Source organism: Fusarium phalaenopsidis, assembly GCF_050370095.1.
Source record: "Fusarium phalaenopsidis strain FUZ10S chromosome Unknown contig_32302, whole genome shotgun sequence".
Classification (NCBI taxonomy): domain Eukaryota; kingdom Fungi; phylum Ascomycota; class Sordariomycetes; order Hypocreales; family Nectriaceae; genus Fusarium; species Fusarium phalaenopsidis.
Genome location: NW_028145405.1, coordinates 3,492,148 through 3,511,548, shown reverse-complemented (window position 1 = coordinate 3,511,548; position 19,401 = coordinate 3,492,148). Strand labels below are relative to the sequence as shown.

The 19,401-nt window shown below is 53.3% G+C and overlaps 6 protein-coding genes and 1 non-coding gene across 7 annotated transcripts; 5 read left to right on the top strand and 2 right to left on the bottom strand.

Annotated features, from left to right (window-relative positions):
• Nucleotides 1-817: 817 nt before the first annotated feature.
• LRP88_08456 (major facilitator superfamily domain-containing protein) lies at nucleotides 818-2,478 on the bottom strand (the record flags this gene model as incomplete). Its single annotated transcript, XM_083244961.1, has 3 exons — nucleotides 818-1,838; nucleotides 1,905-2,273; nucleotides 2,327-2,478. 3 exons carry the CDS (start codon nucleotides 2,476-2,478, stop codon nucleotides 818-820), a joined length of 1,542 nt encoding a protein of 513 aa, XP_083099455.1.
• Nucleotides 2,479-4,840: 2,362 nt separating this feature from the next.
• On the top strand, nucleotides 4,841-5,980 carry LRP88_08455 (methylenetetrahydrofolate dehydrogenase (NAD(+)); the record flags this gene model as incomplete). The annotated part of the gene is made up of 3 exons (XM_083244960.1): nucleotides 4,841-5,043; nucleotides 5,117-5,849; nucleotides 5,897-5,980. 3 exons carry the CDS (start codon nucleotides 4,841-4,843, stop codon nucleotides 5,978-5,980), a joined length of 1,020 nt encoding a protein of 339 aa, XP_083099454.1.
• Nucleotides 5,981-8,450: 2,470 nt separating this feature from the next.
• Nucleotides 8,451-11,256, top strand: LRP88_08454 (uncharacterized protein; the record flags this gene model as incomplete). The annotated part of the gene is made up of 2 exons (XM_083244959.1): nucleotides 8,451-9,194; nucleotides 9,244-11,256. The coding sequence occupies 2 exons, from the start codon at nucleotides 8,451-8,453 to the stop codon at nucleotides 11,254-11,256; spliced, it is 2,757 nt and encodes a 918-aa protein (XP_083099453.1).
• Nucleotides 11,257-11,921: 665 nt separating this feature from the next.
• On the top strand, nucleotides 11,922-12,060 carry LRP88_08453. Its single transcript has one exon. It is a non-coding gene; the product is annotated as a tRNA-Asn (tRNA).
• A 628-nt stretch (nucleotides 12,061-12,688) lies between these two features.
• LRP88_08452 (Apq12 family protein) lies at nucleotides 12,689-13,219 on the top strand (the record flags this gene model as incomplete). The annotated part of the gene is made up of 1 exon (XM_083244958.1): nucleotides 12,689-13,219. One exon carries the CDS (start codon nucleotides 12,689-12,691, stop codon nucleotides 13,217-13,219), a length of 531 nt encoding a protein of 176 aa, XP_083099452.1.
• A 384-nt stretch (nucleotides 13,220-13,603) lies between these two features.
• LRP88_08451 (protein GPN3) lies at nucleotides 13,604-14,664 on the bottom strand (the record flags this gene model as incomplete). The annotated part of the gene is made up of 2 exons (XM_083244957.1): nucleotides 13,604-14,455; nucleotides 14,617-14,664. 2 exons carry the CDS (start codon nucleotides 14,662-14,664, stop codon nucleotides 13,604-13,606), a joined length of 900 nt encoding a protein of 299 aa, XP_083099451.1.
• A 1,581-nt stretch (nucleotides 14,665-16,245) lies between these two features.
• On the top strand, nucleotides 16,246-17,651 carry LRP88_08450 (S-adenosylmethionine synthetase; the record flags this gene model as incomplete). The annotated part of the gene is made up of 3 exons (XM_083244956.1): nucleotides 16,246-16,329; nucleotides 16,467-17,132; nucleotides 17,190-17,651. The coding sequence occupies 3 exons, from the start codon at nucleotides 16,246-16,248 to the stop codon at nucleotides 17,649-17,651; spliced, it is 1,212 nt and encodes a 403-aa protein (XP_083099450.1).
• Between the last annotated feature and the right edge of the window lie 1,750 nt (nucleotides 17,652-19,401).

Here is a 19,401-nt window from a genome sequence, read left to right as displayed (position 1 = left end):
CTAGTATATACCTCAGTCGTTGGTTAGAGTTTGGATATTTTGATGAGGACTCTCCGTTGTACGAGTTTCACACCAAGAATCGGCAAGGATCTTCACCTGTCACCACTTTTTTTGCTTTGGAGCGTTTATCCCTTGTTCAACGGGCAAGCACTAAAGAAAACCGGGCTTACTATGCCCTTGACTTGATGTCATGGGTGGTTGAACAAGCTCAAGGGTGGTGGTCAAATTGTCTAATCCTGCGGTGAAATGTCGAGAACAAAGACACATACGATTGCGTACGCAAGAGGTCTCAGATTCGTCGTCGGGTTTCACAGCGTTCTTCTGCCCTTGAGATGAATAGAGACAAACAAAACTTGGAAATTCGCCGCGCCTTGTGCACGCCCTCCCTTGGGCGCGTGCCTGATCGGCAGGGGCACCTCATCTTGTCTCATTCTGCACGTCATTGTCTCGGCGGCCGACAACAAGACGCGATCGGCGGCTGTCAAGTCAATGAATGACGAGCTGTCAAGGAAAGCAAGTCGGGTGAGATCGTCGGTCGGTAGTTGCTTCTGCACATGTGTCCCTAGGATCGAGGGGTAATTATATTGAAATGACAAGGGGTGGGTGGGCAGCGGGATGGAAAGTTCCATGTTGAATAGCTTTCGACAGTAAAACACAAACGTTGTCGTCGGATGCGACGGGATATCCTAGCCATAACCATAACCCATACTCCAGCTCCATCTGCCCATTTTTCTATCTTGGCGCATCTCGTGGCACCTCGTCCATTAAACACCCTAGAGACCCTAACAGGTACTGTGTCTATACCCACAACTCCACATCAGTGGCCGCCAACCTGTCCCTTGGGCAGGGGAGGGATCCAGCACACCGCAAGGTTGAGCGCAATGTGAATGATGCCAATGACCCAGAAGCCCATCGCAAAGTCCTTGCCCTGGTTCATGAAGCGGAAGATGATGGCAAAGATGACGCCGCCGAGGTTGCCGCCGCCGCCCGTGAGTCCGGACAGGATACCGTTGGCGAAGGGGTGGACGTGCGGCACAAGCGCAAAGTTGGCACCGTTGCCCGCCTCGTGAAAGATGGACATGAGCACGATGAGGCCGACAAAGGTGCCCACAGTGCCGCCGTTGGACTCGGCCGGGTTCACTCGGCCGATGAGGATGAGCAGAGCGCCGGTCAACAGACCACAAACCGTGATCCATCCCTTCTTGAGCCAAAGGTTACGTCCAAACTTGTTGTACAGGATATCGGCAATCACACCACCGAGGGGTCGGTTGACAAAGTTGAGGAATCCAAAGATGGCAGCGTAATTGCTTGCCTTGGTCTGGTCCAGGTGCGGGAAGTTCTTCTTCAGGTACGCGCTCAGCACAGCATTGATGGCAAGCTCGCCACCGAAGGAGCAAGCGTAGGTAGCAACGTGAAAGAAGGTCTGGGGAGAGTAAAGAACAGGGAGCGCCTCCTTCAGGCTGGGCTTGACCACAATCTCGCCCTGCGCAATCTCCATGGCCTCGTTGCGTGTAATCGAATGCTCGTGGTCACCAACCTTGACGTCCTTTTCGCAACCAGGGCTGTTCTCCTCGTCCGATCCTGAGCGATCCGGTGTACCCACTGGTGTAACATCACCAGAAGTAGAAACACCATGTGCTTCCATGTTCTTGCGGACCTGCTGGGCCTGGTCGTCCCAATCTCCCATGGGGCTGTCAGGGCACAGGAGGAGCATGCCCACACCGCAGACAATCAAGCAGATCAGAGGAACAATGAATGTCACTCTCCAAGCCTTGGAGGGGGTCAGGCCTTGGTGAGCAACCAAAGAGTCGAAGACGGCAGGCATGATGAAATAGGTACTAGATTCTCAGTTAGTATTTAATGTCCTACCATCGTTGTCTTGTCAAGGTATAGGGTTGGCTTACATTCCGCCACCAGCATTTCCCCATCCACCAGCCAAAGCATTCGCGGTCCCGACAATGTTCTTGTCAAAGAAACCGGTGCACCAAACCTGGCAAGGCACAAAGGTTGCGCCCAGAATACCGATAAAGAATCGAGAGATGTAGAGGCCAGTTGCGTTCTTGACAAGGGGTGCAAGGCCGATAGGGAAGCAACCAAGAAGGATCAGGTAAGCAAAAACTCGTCGTGGTCCAAACTGATCGCATAGCGGTCCCGTAATGAATCGAAGGAAGAAAGTGGCCGACAGCGAGACGATATTGGAGTTGGCGACTTGGGCAGGCGTAAGATGGAGGTCCTTCTTGATAGTGACAGTCAATAGGGGAGGGAACGTGTACCTAGAGCCTAGTCAATACACCACAGTCAAGCAAGTCCCGTTCAAATAACTCACCATGCCCAGAAAGCGAGCATGAAACCCATCCAGGAGAAGAAGAAAACACGGCCATAGATGTTGACAGGGTTGAGTACTGGCACACTTCGAGCTTTCCGGCTGATGGGGTTGACCTCAGGGGCCTTCCACATATGGGTGATTTGAAAACCCATGATGAACGGGCTGGTCGTTGAACCGAAAGAGGCCTCAAGATATGTCGTCGATTCTTGTGGAAGCGATCGAATAGTAAAAGGAGGGTCGAGAGTCTGGGGCGACTGTGTTGTTGGTTGCTGGTGTCGAGCCTGTTGATCCTGTTTAAGAAGGATGATACCCAGCAAATATATACAAGAACAATTCAGTCCTCTTCAAGAACCAGAATGTAGGGCAATCTAGAAAACTGCATCTCCGGATCTCCTATGAATGTCCTGCAAGTTTCAAGTCGATAATGCGCCTCTATCTGTGTTTGTGAAGTCTCACCGGGGGCACAGGTGAGGACAGGCGTGATGCTCCGGAGCCCGGAGATGCTTGAACCAGATTCCTCCCCACGGTTCCGTGCTGATCCGATAACGACGGGAGTGACAACGGGGGTTAGAGCGGGCCGTCTTGGTGGGAGTGACAGAGCCTCCGGGGCTACAACAACTGTCCCCTGAGCCGGACAAGGAACTAGCCTCGGCAACGGCCACCTAGAGTCCGTGTACAGCTGATTTGGAGTGACGCCTATCGGCTGCTGAAGCTCGTGTAGTCTAGTTTTTCAACAGACTATCTGGTTACCCTTATACGGCGAGCGATCTGTCTTTTGAAACCCTGGCCCAGGAACGATAGGGGATCACTCCTCAGAATAGGGCCAATCCACATATGAAGCTTCCCTGCAAACGGTGATTATGCAACTTCCAGGTCCCGCGTCTCAAGAGGTGCAATTCCAAGGATTCGTTCCTGCGTGGGCATGGCAAAGATAAGGCCTGCACCACAAGCAGGCTATGAGACGGCCATATGCCGACGGTACTGGCCTGACCGACACCACTAGGTGCGGCTCAAGCTCCCCATCTATGATAAGCAGATCGTGCAGAGACAAATAATCATGCTACCATTGGTCCAGGGTCCTGACGTAACGCAGTAACGGGCAACGAAAGACGGTGATAAGAACAAGGCTGGCGCGATCCTGGGGGCGCTGCGACGGTGTCTGGCCGATGTATGGCTAGTGTCCAACAGTTGAGAGATAAGGTCGTGGTGGTGTTAAGAAGATGGTTTGTGAATCTCCGCGGAGCAAACTGTGGCGGGGTAGGGGCAATATATAGGTAGGAGGCGATAAAGGGCGACAAGGCGCTAACCAATAGTCCTATCTCGTTGCGGCCGTCGAGAGTTGGTGTCGTCGTGTCAAACAGAGTTGGATCCCGGACAGGCGGGAGATTTATCATAGATCCCCGGTAATCGGATCGTTGAATCTGACCTTTGGCGGAAAGCTCAATGGTTAAGAAGAGTTCGTGGCCGGCAATCGCTGCCCCTGGACGGGCGCAGAGGGCCCTGTTGCGCCAAACCACGTGCCTAGTGTGTCTTGGAACTGCGAGAGAAAAAGGCTGAACCTCCCAGTTAGCAAGCCATCAAGAGAAGCACTCGCTCCTTCAATCCAGTCAATTCAGTTTCCCTGGCGGCGTGAAATGCTCAAGACCTGACAAGACTTTTATCTGGCGACTAGCCAAACCCAAACATCCACCAAAAAGCATGCGACGACTCGGCAAAACACTGCGATAGGCTGCCACGTTCAAACTTGAAACTGGTTCACAGTTGAGCGCCAAAAACCCAAATTCCCTTTCTGATCCCTTGGGAATTCCTGTCGGTTCTGGAAGCAATGGAGCGTCGATGAGGCTGGCCCTGTGTTTGTCGCAGGACGCTGGGCGCGTCGCTTAGACCTCGTAATCTTCAGAGGAATGAGGCTCGAATGGTCCAAAATTTCGCTTGACTCGCGGCGAATCCGTGTTTCTCGTCTTATATAGGCTGGCGAGTTCAATGGCTTTCCATCTTTCTTTGACCGAGATTCTCGTTGGAGATGCAAAGACATGACGCATGGTTGAAATGATCACGGAAACTTGAAGCACCTAAAGCTTCACTTGCGGCGATGCCTCTCGGCGCTAAACCGGAGATGGTAAGAGGGGCAACTCGGGCTCTGAGTGGAGGGAAGGAGGGGTCTGAATTTTTTCTGCGATAATTCCTCGAAATGCCCCTCCATGATCGGACTCTCTCTTGGTGGGGTCCGAGAATTATTGTTTCTCTCTTCTTCAATTTTCCATCTTTGGAGTAACTGATCCAAGCCGTATCCCCAAGGTATGAGGCTCTTTGCTGATCTCTTGGTCTCTTCCCCCTCATCACGTGCGTCGCACTGACGTATGCTCCTCGTCAGAAGCGTAACAACCAGCTCTCAACGAGAACAGTGGGGTTCCTCAGTGTGACGCATCGTGAGTGAGAGGCGTCCTGTCCTCAAGATTCAAACTGACACCTATCTCTAGATATAATACCATTTCTGAGACTCACTTAGTCGCAATGGCTGCCCCTGAAGTTCCCAAGACCTGTAAGGTCATCACCGCCGACACCATCGCCAAGGGACTCCTCACCGAGGTCAAGGAGACACTGGCCAAGGTTCAAGGTTCCAACCCCGGCGAGCCCACGCTTGCTGCGTTCCTCGCCAATGGTGATCCCGCCGCCGTCAAGTACGCCGAGTGGTCCAAGAAGACGTGTGAAGAGAAGTGAGATTTTCCTGCGGACTGTCGCCTGTCTGTCGGGTGATGCCCCTGGGCTTGGCGCTGATGTATAGCATAGCGGCTTCAAGTTCGACCTCCGAACGGTTGACAAGGAGCTCCTCGAGGAGGAGATCATGAAGGCCAACGATGACGAGAGCATCGACGGCATGATCGTCTACTACCCCATCTTCCCCCAGAACCCTACCCACGACAAGTACGTCCAGGAGACTGTCGAACTCGGCAAGGACGTTGAGGGTCTTCGACACAAGCACATTCACAACATGTACCACAACATTCGATTCCTAGATGCCCCCGAGAACCGCAAGAAGTCGATTCTCCCCTGCACTCCTCTTGCCGTTGTCAAGATCCTCGAGTACCTGCAGATCTACAACCCCATCCTGGCCTCGGGCAACCGACTTTTCGGAAAGACCATCACCGTCATCAACCGATCAGAGGTCAACGGCCGTCCCCTTGCCGCTCTTCTCGCCAACGACGGTGCTACCGTTTACTCTGTGGATGTTACTGGCGTTCAACTCTTCACCCGAGGACAGGGTATCAAGAAGCCCCGCCACCAGGTCGAGGACAAGGAGGGCTGGGGATTGAAGGACTGCCTTCCTCTGAGCGACGTCGTTATCGGCGGTGTCCCCGTCGAGTCTTTCAAGGTCCCTACCGAGCTCATCCGTGATGGTGCTGTTTGCATCAACTTTTCCTCGTATAGGAACTTTGACGGCCCCGCCATCAAGGAGAAGGCCTCGATCTATGTGCCCTCCGTTGGAAAGGTCACTATTGCTATTCTGTTGAGAAACCTTGTGGTAAGACATTGTGATCCCCCATAACTATATGGATGCTGACCGGCTAGCGCCTCATCGCCAACCGACCCTCCAAGGATGAGTCGGACAAGAAGAACATCGAGGCCCGAGCCGAGGCCTTTGCTGACGACTAGATGTCGTCTCTGGATGCTTGAAATTCACGATTGGAGGAGCTTTGAGAGATGATACCTGCGATTGCTTTGGGTTAGACCATGGAAAAGTAGAATGTTTTGGGGCTTGAAACTTTGAGATAACAAAAACAAAGGAAAATGCTTTTATTTATTCGGGAGTCACACTAGATATGGGATAAATCAGAAAAGTTGGGAGAATGGTACGACATGAGACTTTGTTCAACACAATCAATGGGTTGAGATGCGGCCGCTGTGATGACGCCCTGCCTCAGTATCATGTACAGCCAGTGAGACAACCGAGCTCATGGAGGGAATCTTGCGATTAGCCATGAAGAAATTCTGAAAATACCAGTGAGACATGGCAAAATCGCAATTGGGTTTTAATTACTCGACTCATGAGCAATTCGCCATGACAATCCATCTATGAGATCTCATGATCGCTGACAGGTCCCATGCTCGAAGCGTTATCGAGATAGCTTATCCCGATAATACCTGTGTTTGTATTACATTTCAAACTGATAAATGACAGTTGCGGCTTCGAAAAGCCAAGTCGACTCCCATTGACTCTCAGCGGTTCGTCAAACATGACAAGTTGTCTCATCTGGACTCCTCCAATATTCGCCGCCCTCCATCATGACCCAGTTCGGCAGTCATTGGCCCCGCAGAGTTGCAGTTGAGGCTGCATCTGGAATACGGGGGATTGGACAATGGTGATGAGATTGAAAAGGTGAGAGCGTGCCACGTTGGCACATTTCGCCCTGCGCATCTCATCACTTGGTATCGGGAGCGAAATATTCACCATGTCGCACTGGACCGGTCGTGACGCTAAGAGCCCGAGTCGGCTGCTGAACGGTACATCTCAACCACAACCATCTCAAGTTCATGAGAACCATCAACAACCATCAAAAAGGGTAGATAGACACATGCCTCGAACCTCGGTGGTCCATTTTCGTCCAGTGTCGTCCCAGGAGAGCGGTGAACGGTCGGGAACGATGGGGAACCCCTTTCTCCCACGCGTCCTTGCGTCCTTGGTGCTTGGTCCATGATCCTTGTCCATGATGGAATGGAAATTAACTGGTGCAACATCTCCATATGCTACCAGCCATCCATGGTACCGGAGCATACCCAATTGGAAAAAGGGCCAGCGGCTACTGTACCTACCTCTTTGGTGACGACGGATAATGGTTCTATTATCGGACTCGGTTCGCATCTAGAGCGGCCATCCCTTTTTCTTGTGATGATAGATTGCAATGCGTGTCGCACGGAGCAGATCTCAGAGTAGCACCCATCGCGAGTCCTCATAAGGCTTCCGACGCGAAAACTCGTGCTTGATTTCCCACTGCGACCTCATTAATATTACTTCTGTTTCAATCCCACAAAGCAAAAGCCGCCAATCAAGACCAAGGGGACGCGCTAACAAGAGCCAGGTGTCCATCCATCCATCTGGTCTCGAAAGAAGCAGCGAAACAAAGCGGGCTCCCCCGTGTTTCCCGTTTCACATGGACTACATTCAATTCCACGCTGAAGGTCCCCTAATTAGAAGTCCCCAACGTTCCATCCGTTAGTCCCTGGAGGGGGGCTTGACGCCGCCGCAATCTGAGGCTTCATTCCATCCATTCCACGGCCAGCTTTTCCTCATCAGTTCCCGTTCCCGTTGCACCACTCCTGACCAGCGCCATCGAAGCTTTTTCTCGAGTCTCGGCTAAAGCCAGCGCTTCTCTCGCCTGCCTCTTGTGAAAGCAAGCCATCCTCAGGTCTTGTCTTGGACGCAGACACAAGCGCGCGCGGGGGGGAAGAAGGGCTCCATCCATTGGATTGAAGCTGCATAATCGCTTGCCCGTCCGAGCTGAAAGCTCCATGCCGGGAGTTGCCAATTGGTACGTACCTATCTACCCTCACGGACGTACCGTACATCACCATCACATCTCCAGTTTTTTGCTACTTCGACATCCATCTTCCTCCCCTTGGCTTTTCAAGCCTGTTCTTAGACATGCCAAATTGGCCTCTCGCTGACTGCGTCTTTCGCTACTAGAACGCCTTCTTCGATTCAGTCTCTTGCTCCGCGCTGCTTCTTTCTTTCGTCTCTACTCACCTGTCGCTCGCTCGCTATCACCTCGTGCTTCTTTTCTTTGTCAGATCGACATCCTGACTTCCACCCGCCGCCGCTTCTAGCTTTTGCGCCACGGTGCCATCTGTCGACTAACCGGACGTCACCAAAGACAAGACCTCCAATACTATCGAATCACGGAAGCGCCCAGCTGCCGACAAGCAAAAAGAGAACAAAGCCTTCTGCAAGTCAACCTGCGTGCGTCGCCGACTTGAGGCCGGCTGTCCAGTTCTGACTTGGCACCGTGTCCTGAATCCCCCCGACGGCTTGATCGACGCGCCTACAGAGATCAAACTCGCCCCGATCAAAACATTCAACAGAGTTATCTGGTCCAGCCCCTTATCCAAGATATAACGTCAAACCACAATGGCAGCGCAGGCCATGCATGCTCACGGTCGCGATGTCCGCCATGGAAAATCAGGCTCTGGCTCGTCCCTGAACTACGGGCCTGTGCCTGGATCGCCCACTCTGACGAATCCCGATATGATCTTGCCCGATTACGATTGCGATGAGTCCCTCGATGATCGCTCCCAGTCTCCCATTTTGATGTGGAACAATGGCCGAACAAACGACATGCGCTATCACCTCCCTCCATCGCAAAACCCCTTTGTCGCCGGACCCATGAACATGACCCCCTCAACACCTATCATCTACGGAAATGGAACTATGCTGTCGGATATCGGCGAGGTGACCGAGGTTGAGAGTGTTGTTGGAAGGGGACAGCGCCGCCCTTCGTCACACCTGTCTGACGATGACCCTACTATGACTATGCCACCTTCGTCCACAATGGGCGTGTCGCGCATCAAGACGAGGTCACAAATCTTGTCGCGCGAGAGAAGGTCATCGCTCGAATCCAACTCCACAGTCACATCTCAAGGCCACGGTGCCCCCTTTGCCGACTTTGACGATTCCGTCAGTGTTGACGATATTAATTTCCAGGGCGACGATGAGGAGAGCATGGCTTCCTCATATGTCGAGGGAACCCCTGCGCAGGAGCCCAGGGCCGCTCGTGTTCCCCGTACACAGGCTATCGGCGAGGAGCGGTATTCCACCAGCTCTCTTAGTGATAGAGCAGAGCAGATCCTAGCCAACGCGAAGCAAAGATTAACAGTAGGGTCTACGCCTTGGAGATTAGGAGGCTGTGCTAATGATATTATAGACAATGGAAGGAAACCTATCGAGAGCGAGAAGCTCACTTTTCTACTCTCCCATGTCTGACGGCTCAACACCATCTCCCCCGATCGTCCGACCTGCGACATCCCTCCAAGACTCCACTGATCCTTTAGGAATGGGTCACTCGAGAATGCAAAGTGACATCAGTTTACAAGACGAGTTTGGCGGCTCTGGATACCCTCAGCGATCTGCTAGTGCTTTGGGAGCTGCAGGAGGCTACCGCCAACCTTTGACTTCGTCCAGAAGCGCTGATGCACTGGGGGGATATGGCGGTTCAACGTACAAAACTCCTCTATATGCTCTGGATACGACACTGGAAGCCCCGAGCGAGGATGAAGATGGTTTCAATGGCAACAGGCATCGGGACAGCGTTCAAAGTTTCAACATGCAAAGCCCAACGTTTGGCTCATTTGTTGACAAAGATATAACCCGATCAGCGTCAGTTGCGCAAGTTCGCGACTTGAAAGATCAGATGAAGGATTTAAGAGGCAAAATCTCGAGTCTGAAAGAACAAGCACGAGCCGATAGTCTAAAACGCCGCAGTCTACAGAGCCTCCGGACACCCAGCCCATTTACTCACGCGAGGTGGGATCAAGGATTCCTTGAGCCTCGGAGGGTTAAGGGTGCTGGACCTGAGACAGTGCCCTGGCAGGCTCCCTGGAACACTGATCCGGCTAACAACGACGCGGATGCCAAGGACACGCCCGATCAGGAGGTGGAAGAAGTTAACAAACCGGAAGAAAAGGCGCCAAGTGTCAAATATGAGGACACTCCCGAAGCCAATCCTGAGGAAGCGCACGTTGAGGGGAGAACGACGCCTGTACCAAACCCTGAACCTGTCGTCAAGAACGAGCCAAAGTCGAATGGCGTCGATGAGGTCGATAATAAGTGCGAGGATTGGGAAGGCAACCTGGAGGAAGTACGAGCAGAAGGGGGTGAGGAAGTACAGCCCGATCTGCAATACAGTCCGCAGGACAATGTGCCGGACAACGCGCCAGATAACGTGCCAGATAACGTACCAGACAATGTAGAGGATGACCTGGAGGGCGATCTACAAAATTATCCTCAGGGCGAACAAGATGACGAAGAGGGCGAGTTCGTGGACTATGAGAGCGAGAGCGGCGAGTCCCTATACCACGATACCTTGCAGCACCCTGTCTCGCACGAGGATCGCGAGGATGCATTCGACTACGAGCACTTCTTTCTTCACTCCGCAATGGGGACCATCAGCCAGCAGCGACTAGGACGACGAGGGAGCTGGGGCAGCGTGAGCTCAGAAGACTCGGTAGAGACGACGCGGGGTCCTTTGCCTGACCTTGACCGAAGGACAAGCATCGACACGATATCTTCATTCGATACCTTTGCGACGGCAACCGAGGGACGCGCAAGCCGCACTTCGACAATTGACGATACGACTGAGACTATTCTGGAAACGCCTGAAGACTCGGATGGGCCTCCTACTTCCAAGCGTACCACGTTCGGGGGCTTCCAGTTTCCGCACAACAGCACCCACAGCTCCAGGAATAACTCTGTTGACTTTCATCAACCTCATGGCCGACGCAACACGGTGGTTCACCGGCCGACTAATAGTATAGTCGCTTCGTCTAATCATCGACCGTCTGTTTCATCGTTCGAGTCGACAGGGACCAACAGAAGCTTCCCTCTTGTCAACAAGTCCAAGCCGACTACCGGGGTCTTGACACCGACGGACAGTACCCCTGGCGGGTCTCCGGATCCAGAACTGAAGCAAATCTCGGAGACGCTTATGAACGGAGCAACCAATTTGGGGGGCACGGGCAGTGGGCAGAGCAGCGGAAGGTCTTCTGCAGTGCAGGGGCTGGCAAAGGAAGATGGGATCCTGGTCGAAAGGCTCGTGGCCAGCCTCGGCAAATGCGTCCTGGGATTGACGGAAGCATCGAGGGCCAGCTCAGAGGCTCGAATGTACCGGAGGAGGATTGATGCAGCACGGCGCATACTAGAAGGGCTAGAGGAATGTTGATGTTGGGATACGGCCTCAAACTTGGGATGGGCAAGGTTAGATGGGGGGTGGTTTTGGTGTAGGTCTGGGTCGGCGCTTTGCATGGCGGACAACCTACATATGGTGCTCTAGTTTGGAGCAAACGGAGTTGAGAGCTGTCTTGGATTAGATCAGGTTCGCGTTCGATACCCTTCAGTCTAGCGAATCATCTTTACTTGAGTTGTTGCATGCAGTTGTACCCTACTGTTGTTTGTGTGGGCTCTCCTTGTTGGTGAGTGACAATTACCCAGGAGAGGGGCGAATTTCCACTGTTTGACGTTTCAATCGAGATATTATTGACGGGCTGCCATCTACACCAGTTGTTATAGTTGTCAGATGACAGACAGACTTGGGTTGAGACCAAGAGGATCCAAAACCCTAGCAACATTTGTGACCTTGCGCAAACACACGTGTTGCACGAGGCACAATTCATCAATCACCCGCTTACAATGGTAATTGCTCATGCGACGGATATATCAGGCTGCTGACTACCTGGTGATTAAAATCGAGACGGGTTAGCGATGACAGAGCTGCTGTCTTGCAGTCTATCTATCGTCAAGTATCAACCATCTCTTTTCCAGCAGAGAGAAACGGGCGACACTCTGAATGGCTCTTCTATGCCATTAAGGACCGATATGTTCACCAACGGGGGGCTGGCGCAACGGTAGCGCGGTAAGTCATTACAAGACATTCAACTTAAAATTCAAAATTCTAATTCCCACATTAGTCAGATTCCAGTGCACTGGAATTTCCTGAAGGTTAAGGGTTCAAATCCCTTGTCCCTCATCTCCTACAAATTCTTTTTTTGCTGATTTTGGCTGGGCATCTTGTTTCTTTTTGTACCATAGAGTGACCATGTCCAAAGGCATGCCAAGGAGTACATAAACTTAATAGTATACCAAACTACATGTTCGTGCCTTATAACGAATTAAATGTGTAATTATACCTACCACACAAGCAACCCTGGTCTCGCTTCCCTTCACTGGGTGAGCGGCTACAGGTTGGTTGATGAATTCTGTGTTAGCTAGGATCGGTTTGTCACATGTCAAGATGTAAAGAGCGAATGCATCTTCCCGTCCATCACGATCGGGTATTCGCATTCACACAAACAAGTCACTTATATAGAAAGAACCACCAATTTTCCATAGCATTCAATGTCACCATTATTTTCTCCGATCCCGTTGACGTGATGGTGCGCTGCCTTTCACCATTCGCCTGGCCAAGAGCGCGGAAGTTACCCTGCACCGCTACACCGCTAATAAAAAGCCACGCATCAAATCCTACCAAACCTTCTCCAAAACCCCAGCGATACTAGCTTTGTCCCGCCCATCTACAACGGCGCGCTGGTCTACTCCGGCTGCACAAAAGACACAAAAAAGAGAAGACATCGCAAAACGGCGTCGTCGTCGCAGACATGGAATCGCCGACGCTGGCAACGAGTCTCCTCTCGGCACTCCTGCCGCCGGATCTTGTCGACTCGATCAACAAACACGTCCTCCACCCGCGAGCGCCCACCCAGATCCTCCTGCGCCACGTCCTCGTCCAGGCGCAGAACCTCCTCGATACAGCGGCCCCCATCATCGAACCACTCTTCGACCGCCTCATGACAGCCATGGCCGAGAACCAGGGTCTCGTCGGCGTCATCGCCTCCCTTCTCGTCCTCGCCACCTTTCTCATCATCCTCAACTGGATCCGACGCCTTCTCATGTGGTGGACGCGGCTGGCCATGCGCATCGCGACCTGGGCCATCCTCTTCGCCATCGCCGCCTGGGTGTGGGAGCGTGGCGTCTTTGAGAGCGCCAAGGACATGGCCATCGCGGGAGGAAAGGTGGCGGGATACCTGGCGGTCATCAAGGACGTCTGGCTGGAGGAGTACAACAAGTACGAGGCCCAGCAGGGCATGGCGGGTTCGGGCGGAACGAAATCGGGAGCGAGGTCGAGATGATGATGCGACAAGGAATGATTTTTATGACCGGACCACAGCAACAACCAAACCACCAGCGATGATTCCGTCCTGCCGAGAACAGCAACAACTATTTGGATACCCTGAGAAGGACGCATGATAGGAAAACTCGGAACGACGCACGAAGATATGCACACAAAGGAGACTACCTACATAATTACCTATACTTTGGCAGAAAGAGACGGAAAGCTGGATTGTCTCGGCGAGAGTTGAGACCATGGACGACCATGCCTTTATTCAGTTCGGTCTCGTACTAAACGACGCAAATAACGCCAGCGCTATGCAATACTATCAAGATCCCATCCAAACTTTGATATCCCATGTCCCTGAATGTGCCCTTTCCCCCTCGTAGTCACTATCTGACCGTTAATCTTGATCCTCAAACTCCTCGTCGTTCGGTTCCTTGGGATCCTGGGCCTCGTGGAACTGGATGCAGTCGTCAATAAAGCTCAGAATAGCCGCTACACTGTCCTCGTTGGTCACGTCCAGCTTGAGATAGTTGATCATGCTGAAACTCTCGATCAAACCGGCTACGGCACGGTTTAGACGACGGAAGCTGGCGCCCTTCATGACTTGATCCTTCTCATCTGGCGGCCTTGAGGTATCGTCCTCGCCCTCGGGTCCCTCTGTGATGCGACGCGTACGCTCGATGGGGTCGTCATCAAGGAGGGCCACGTCAGGAGTGAGGAAGCGCTTTAGATCCTTCTTCTTGACCTGACCCTTGACGAGGTCCATCTTGGATAGAAGGTTGATGTGAGGCACCTCAAGCATCAGCATAGCACTCATGGCGCTGAGCGTACCGGAGAAGAACTTGGCGCGGTCAACGACAAAGGTAGCCTCGAGGAGGTAGACGGCGGCCATGCGGATATCGAGGGCGCCAGGCTGCGACAGAAACTTGACCAATGCAGGTAAGATGGGGACATGTGTATAGAGCTCGATCTGGCCTGGCATGTCGAAGATGATTAGATATTCCTCAGTTAGAGAGTCGAGAGCCTCGGTCAGCCAGTCGAGATTCTCCATGAGGAACTCGAAGCAGTAAATGAGGCCGCCATTGGGCCCCAGGCCGACCTCCTCCATGGCATCCTTGAGGGAGATGAGCTCCTTGATGTCAAGGTCGGGCTGATGCTCAAACGTCTCGGCAGCAGGGTCGAGGTTGACGTAAAAGGCGGACCGGCGGTTGAGCTGGAGATGAGTGATGAGGGCGGCGCAAAAGGTGGACTGCAGGCGACAGCCGGTTAGCCAGGGGACGTTGGGGGAGTAGCAAGCACGCAATTGAAGACCGCATATCGGGCATGATGATGCAAGACTCGAGTGAGTCAAGGCTGATGATGATGATGACAATAGGGAGAAGAAAGGGTTTCGTTTCGCGCCCAACGTACCTTTCCCGCGCCCGCGGGGCCCATGACCATGGCACCGAACTTGCTCATATTGAATGAAGCCGGGGATTGTTGATGATGGGGGGTTGGTGTTTTCGTCAAGTCGACGCGACAGGGGAGCTTCTGCGATCACCTCTAGCTTCCCCGTTGGGTACCCCGAGCTATCTAAGCTGCCCCGCCTGATAAGGGTCCAGTCCTTGGATGAAAGCGAGACCGGGGACTGTGTCAAGGACGTGCAGAGGCGCAAGGTCTAGGTAGTGGCTACAGGCAGTTCCCGGCTCGGTTGGGCGTCAGCGAGTGCTACACAGCCTTTGAGAATACAGTAATGCCAGTTGACGGTGACGACGCGGGAGTGAAGGTGGTCAAACTTTGACGTCGTCGGGCAAGGTGGGGTTGTGTGAAAAAAAAAGAGCTGGGATAGATTTTTTTCTTTTCGCACCCTGTCCCGGGCATTATGGCGGGCAATTTTTTTTTACTCTCCGGTCCCTCGCTGACTTTCAGTGTCTGCCCCGCCCCATCATGCCCAGGCTAAACGGCCATCATGATGGCTCCACGTCCCCGTCCATGTCCATGCCCATGGCTCATCCCGATTAACCTCCCTCCCTCGTGCTTCTCCGCCCGATTGCGCTCTTCGGACGTCGGCGCACGTGTATGGAAGGCGGTCAGGGTACTGGCCAGGGTGGTCATGGAGGAGGAATCGAGGCCGACTGGTTCGGCACGGCAGCCCATGTGCCCCCGGGGGCAGCCAGTCATTGAGGTTCTACCAGTCCCAGGAACCCAGCGTACTTTAGCGGGGATAGAAGACGTTCCGTGCCCTCTCGTTGGGCTGGGTTCAAGGAACGGCGGGCGGCAAGTCGATGGCGCAATTCTGCTGCAAATTTCGGCGTCCGAGACAATCAAGAACCTCCCCCTCCAAGTTTGCTCTGCTACCCCTCCATGACGGCTACCGCTGCCGATAGCATGTGTACATGGTCTCCACGCTAGCTCCCCATAGTGGACGCATGTACTCTCTTAATATCTGGCCCTGTAGATCAACAAACTGCCGCGACCGACGGCCGGTCAACAACTTTTTTTTTTTTTTCTTTCGACATCCCCGCCTCTCGTCCCCTGCTCCAACAAGAAAGCCAAGCCAAGCCAATCCATTGAACCAGCCCCTCGCATGTAGCATTAGGCATTGCTCTGCGTAGGTAGGGGCCAGATATGTACATAGTAGCTCGTCAATTGATTCGACTCATTCGCACAACGTCAAGGTCTCACTGCCCCTTGATTCCCGTGCAAAGTGACATAAGCTGCCTGAGTCCAAAAGTGCCCGACTCGATCCAAATTCCCACCCCCCACTTGCTCGACGTATTCGCACATCCCCCTCCCTCCCGCCTTTTCTTTCCTTCACCTCCCGCTCGATTCTTTTTTTCTTCTCTTCCTTCTACATCCTCTTCCACTTCTTCAATCCCCCCCTCGGCTCTCCAGCGTCTACTCTCCGTGGTACGTCTTCATCCCAATTGCTTCATCGTCGATATATATCTAACAATCTGTCTCCAGTGACTCCGTTCTCCCGGTCATCACAGTTAGACTTCCCCGCGCGGCACAGCTTTTCCGTCACCTCTCATCCTCCTCTCCCTTTCATCTCACATAATGTCTGTTACCAACGGCACCAACGGCGTCCACGCCGAGCTTTCCAGCTGGAAGCACTACAACGAGGGATCTTTCCTCTTCACCGTAGGTCTCTCCTTGTCTCGCCCACCCCCGAGATTGCGACCCCGAGCCCGGCCTTCATCGGCATTCCCACCACGGTCTTAAACCGAGGCTTCATGCATCAATTGTTCCCCTCCTCGACCCCGCTAACATTCATCCAGTCCGAGTCTGTCGGCGAGGGCCACCCCGATAAGATCGCTGATCAGGTTTCGGACGCCATTCTCGATGCCTGCCTGCGGGAGGACCCCCTCTCCAAGGTTGCTTGCGAGACTGCCACCAAGACCGGTATGATCATGGTCTTTGGCGAGATCACCACCAAGGCCAAGCTCGACTACCAGAAGGTCGTCCGTGAGGCCATCAAGGACATCGGCTACGATGACTCCGAGAAGGGCTTCGATTACAAGACCTGCAACCTGCTCGTCGCCATTGAGCAGCAGTCCCCCGATATCGCTCAGGGTCTTCACTACGATGAGGCCCTTGAGAAGCTCGGTGCCGGTGACCAGGGTATCATGTTCGGCTATGCCACCGACGAGACCCCTGAGCTCTTCCCCCTGACCCTCCTCTTCGCCCACAAGCTCAACGCTGCCATGTCCGCTGCCCGCCGCGACGGCTCCCTCCCCTGGCTCCGACCCGACACCAAGACCCAGGTCACCATCGAGTACCGCCACGACAACGGCGCTGTCGTTCCCCAGCGCGTCCACACCGTCGTCGTCTCTGCCCAGCACTCTCCCGATATCACCACCGAGGCTCTCCGAAAGGAGATCAAGGAGAAGATCATCAAGCAGGTCATCCCCGCCAAGTACCTTGATGACAACACCATCTACCACGTGAGTTCTTGATCACCATTAGTCAGTGAGTCATTTGATATTAACAAGTCTTTTCAGATTCAACCCTCTGGCCTCTTCATTATTGGTGGTCCCCAGGGTGATGCTGGTCTGACCGGCCGCAAGATCATTGTCGACACCTACGGTGGCTGGGGTGCCCACGGTGGTGGTGCCTTCTCCGGCAAGGACTTCTCCAAGGTCGACCGATCTGCCGCCTACGTCGGCCGATGGATCGCCAAGTCTCTGGTCAACGCTGGCCTCTGCCGACGTGCCCTTGTCCAGCTCTCGTACGCCATTGGTGTCGCCGAGCCCCTCTCCATCTACGTCGACTCCTATGGCACCTCCGAGAAGACCTCTGAGGAGCTCGTCCAGATCATCCGGGACAACTTCGACCTCCGACCTGGTGTTATCGTCAGGGAGCTCAACCTGGACCAGCCCATCTACCTCCAGACGGCCAAGAACGGTCACTTCGGTACCAACCAGAGCTTCAGCTGGGAGCAGCCCAAGGAGCTCAAGTTCTAAGCCATCAACCTCGCGAAGTTTCGTGAAGGAAAGAGAGTATTCAACAGCTCTCTGCATATATTCATCCTAGATGTTTAATCAGTCCATTTGATTTGGCAACTCAAGGCGGCGTACGGTTCTCAACGAAACCTTTGTATCTCCCACCGGAAGGGAGGGCGGGCGGTTTCCGGCTTCTGTTTTGTTCTGTTTTTCCAAAAAACCATTATGTTGGTTCCACGGCTGCGGGAAATTTCTTTCGCGATATACCAGGCATGGAGTGGGCGTCTTTCAACAAAGACATTTTAGGGCAAACCTGCATTTGTGAGGCGAAGCAAAAAGTCAAAGACTTGCATTACGACGATACCCTGATGACAAGGGGATGACAAAAAGAGACACGACACATATTTATGAACGTGGCGCTTGACGGGGAAACAAAAGAACTTCAACATCTTTTCTTTCCTGGATCTCTAGCCGAGCTTTTGCAGTAAGCGGGCGAGAGCTGAGATATGGCGGTGGATGGATCGACATCCTCGATCTTGGGTTAGGCATGAGAAGATAGGGCGACAATTAGATGTGTCCTGTGGCTGCGGTAGTAGACGGCAGCCAGAACCATGAAATGAAAGAAACCAAGTTCACGGTCATTCTTGATAGTCTTGATCCCTGTGAAGTTCCATGTGAAGCAAATCGAACATGTGATGTCAACGGCGGCCGACAACGGAGCGACATTCATTGTCATGAGGCTCATGGCCGCAAACGGACATGATGAACCTTGCTGCTCTCTGTCTGACTGATACCCGGCTGTGTTAATGCCGCCGGCAATCTTACACACGGGAACCTCACGGGAACCCATTCGGGGACGTCTCACTTCTCACACATACATGGCCGGCAATTCAAACCGTTATCACATAGCCGGCACGCCGTTATTCGACCCCCTCCACGGCGACTTCAAGGTGACCGGACTCGGCAGTTGGCGTTACAAATACCTCTCAAGGTTGAGTTCTAGAAGGTGTCTGAACCCCTTTGTCAGGGCGGAAGCATCCGGATAGGCAGCAACAGTTCTGCTTTTTTGACTTTGGCAATGGTTCAAATGTGATGTCATTTCTATCTTCATGGCTCCCTGCGTTGTGTAACAACTAACAAGGACTCGCTTGTGATGGCCAACCCTGGTCCAAGCTAGATAGGACAATATAGGGACAGACCATATATAGAGATCTTCGAGGCCAGTTCGGCAGAGCGGAGCCCGGAGGCCGGCATGTCACCTTTGAAAGTCGACCGTGACCCTTCGGTATTCCATCACATTACTCCCGGCACAGGACCGTCTATATTGACTCTCTGCCGCACAAGTTTTTCCCCCTGATGACCAGCATGTCTCACTCAAGCAAGGGAGAGGGACCCTTGAGCTCCAGTCAAGCCCGATGCTCAACGCCAGGATTCCTCAGAGCTACTAGCCACAGACGAGCCGTGGTTCGGCGTGGCTCAGGGAGGCGACATACGGGACACCAGAAACGGGGAGAAGAGAAACTCTGAGCATAAAGTGGCCTCATGGCGGGCTATGGGGAAAGTGGAATTGCCCCTGGATCCAAACAGGCGAATCAAGGTGAAGATGAGAGATACAGCCATTGTCTTCCTGGAGCCTTCAAGCCGTTTTTACCGTAAGGAATTGTCGAGTTCGTCACATCCTATTCCGGATGGCATGCCGCCGGGTCTGGACTCTTCGACCCCAGCTTGATCACGTTTGACGGTTATTGTCTGTCCGTTTTCATCTTGAGCA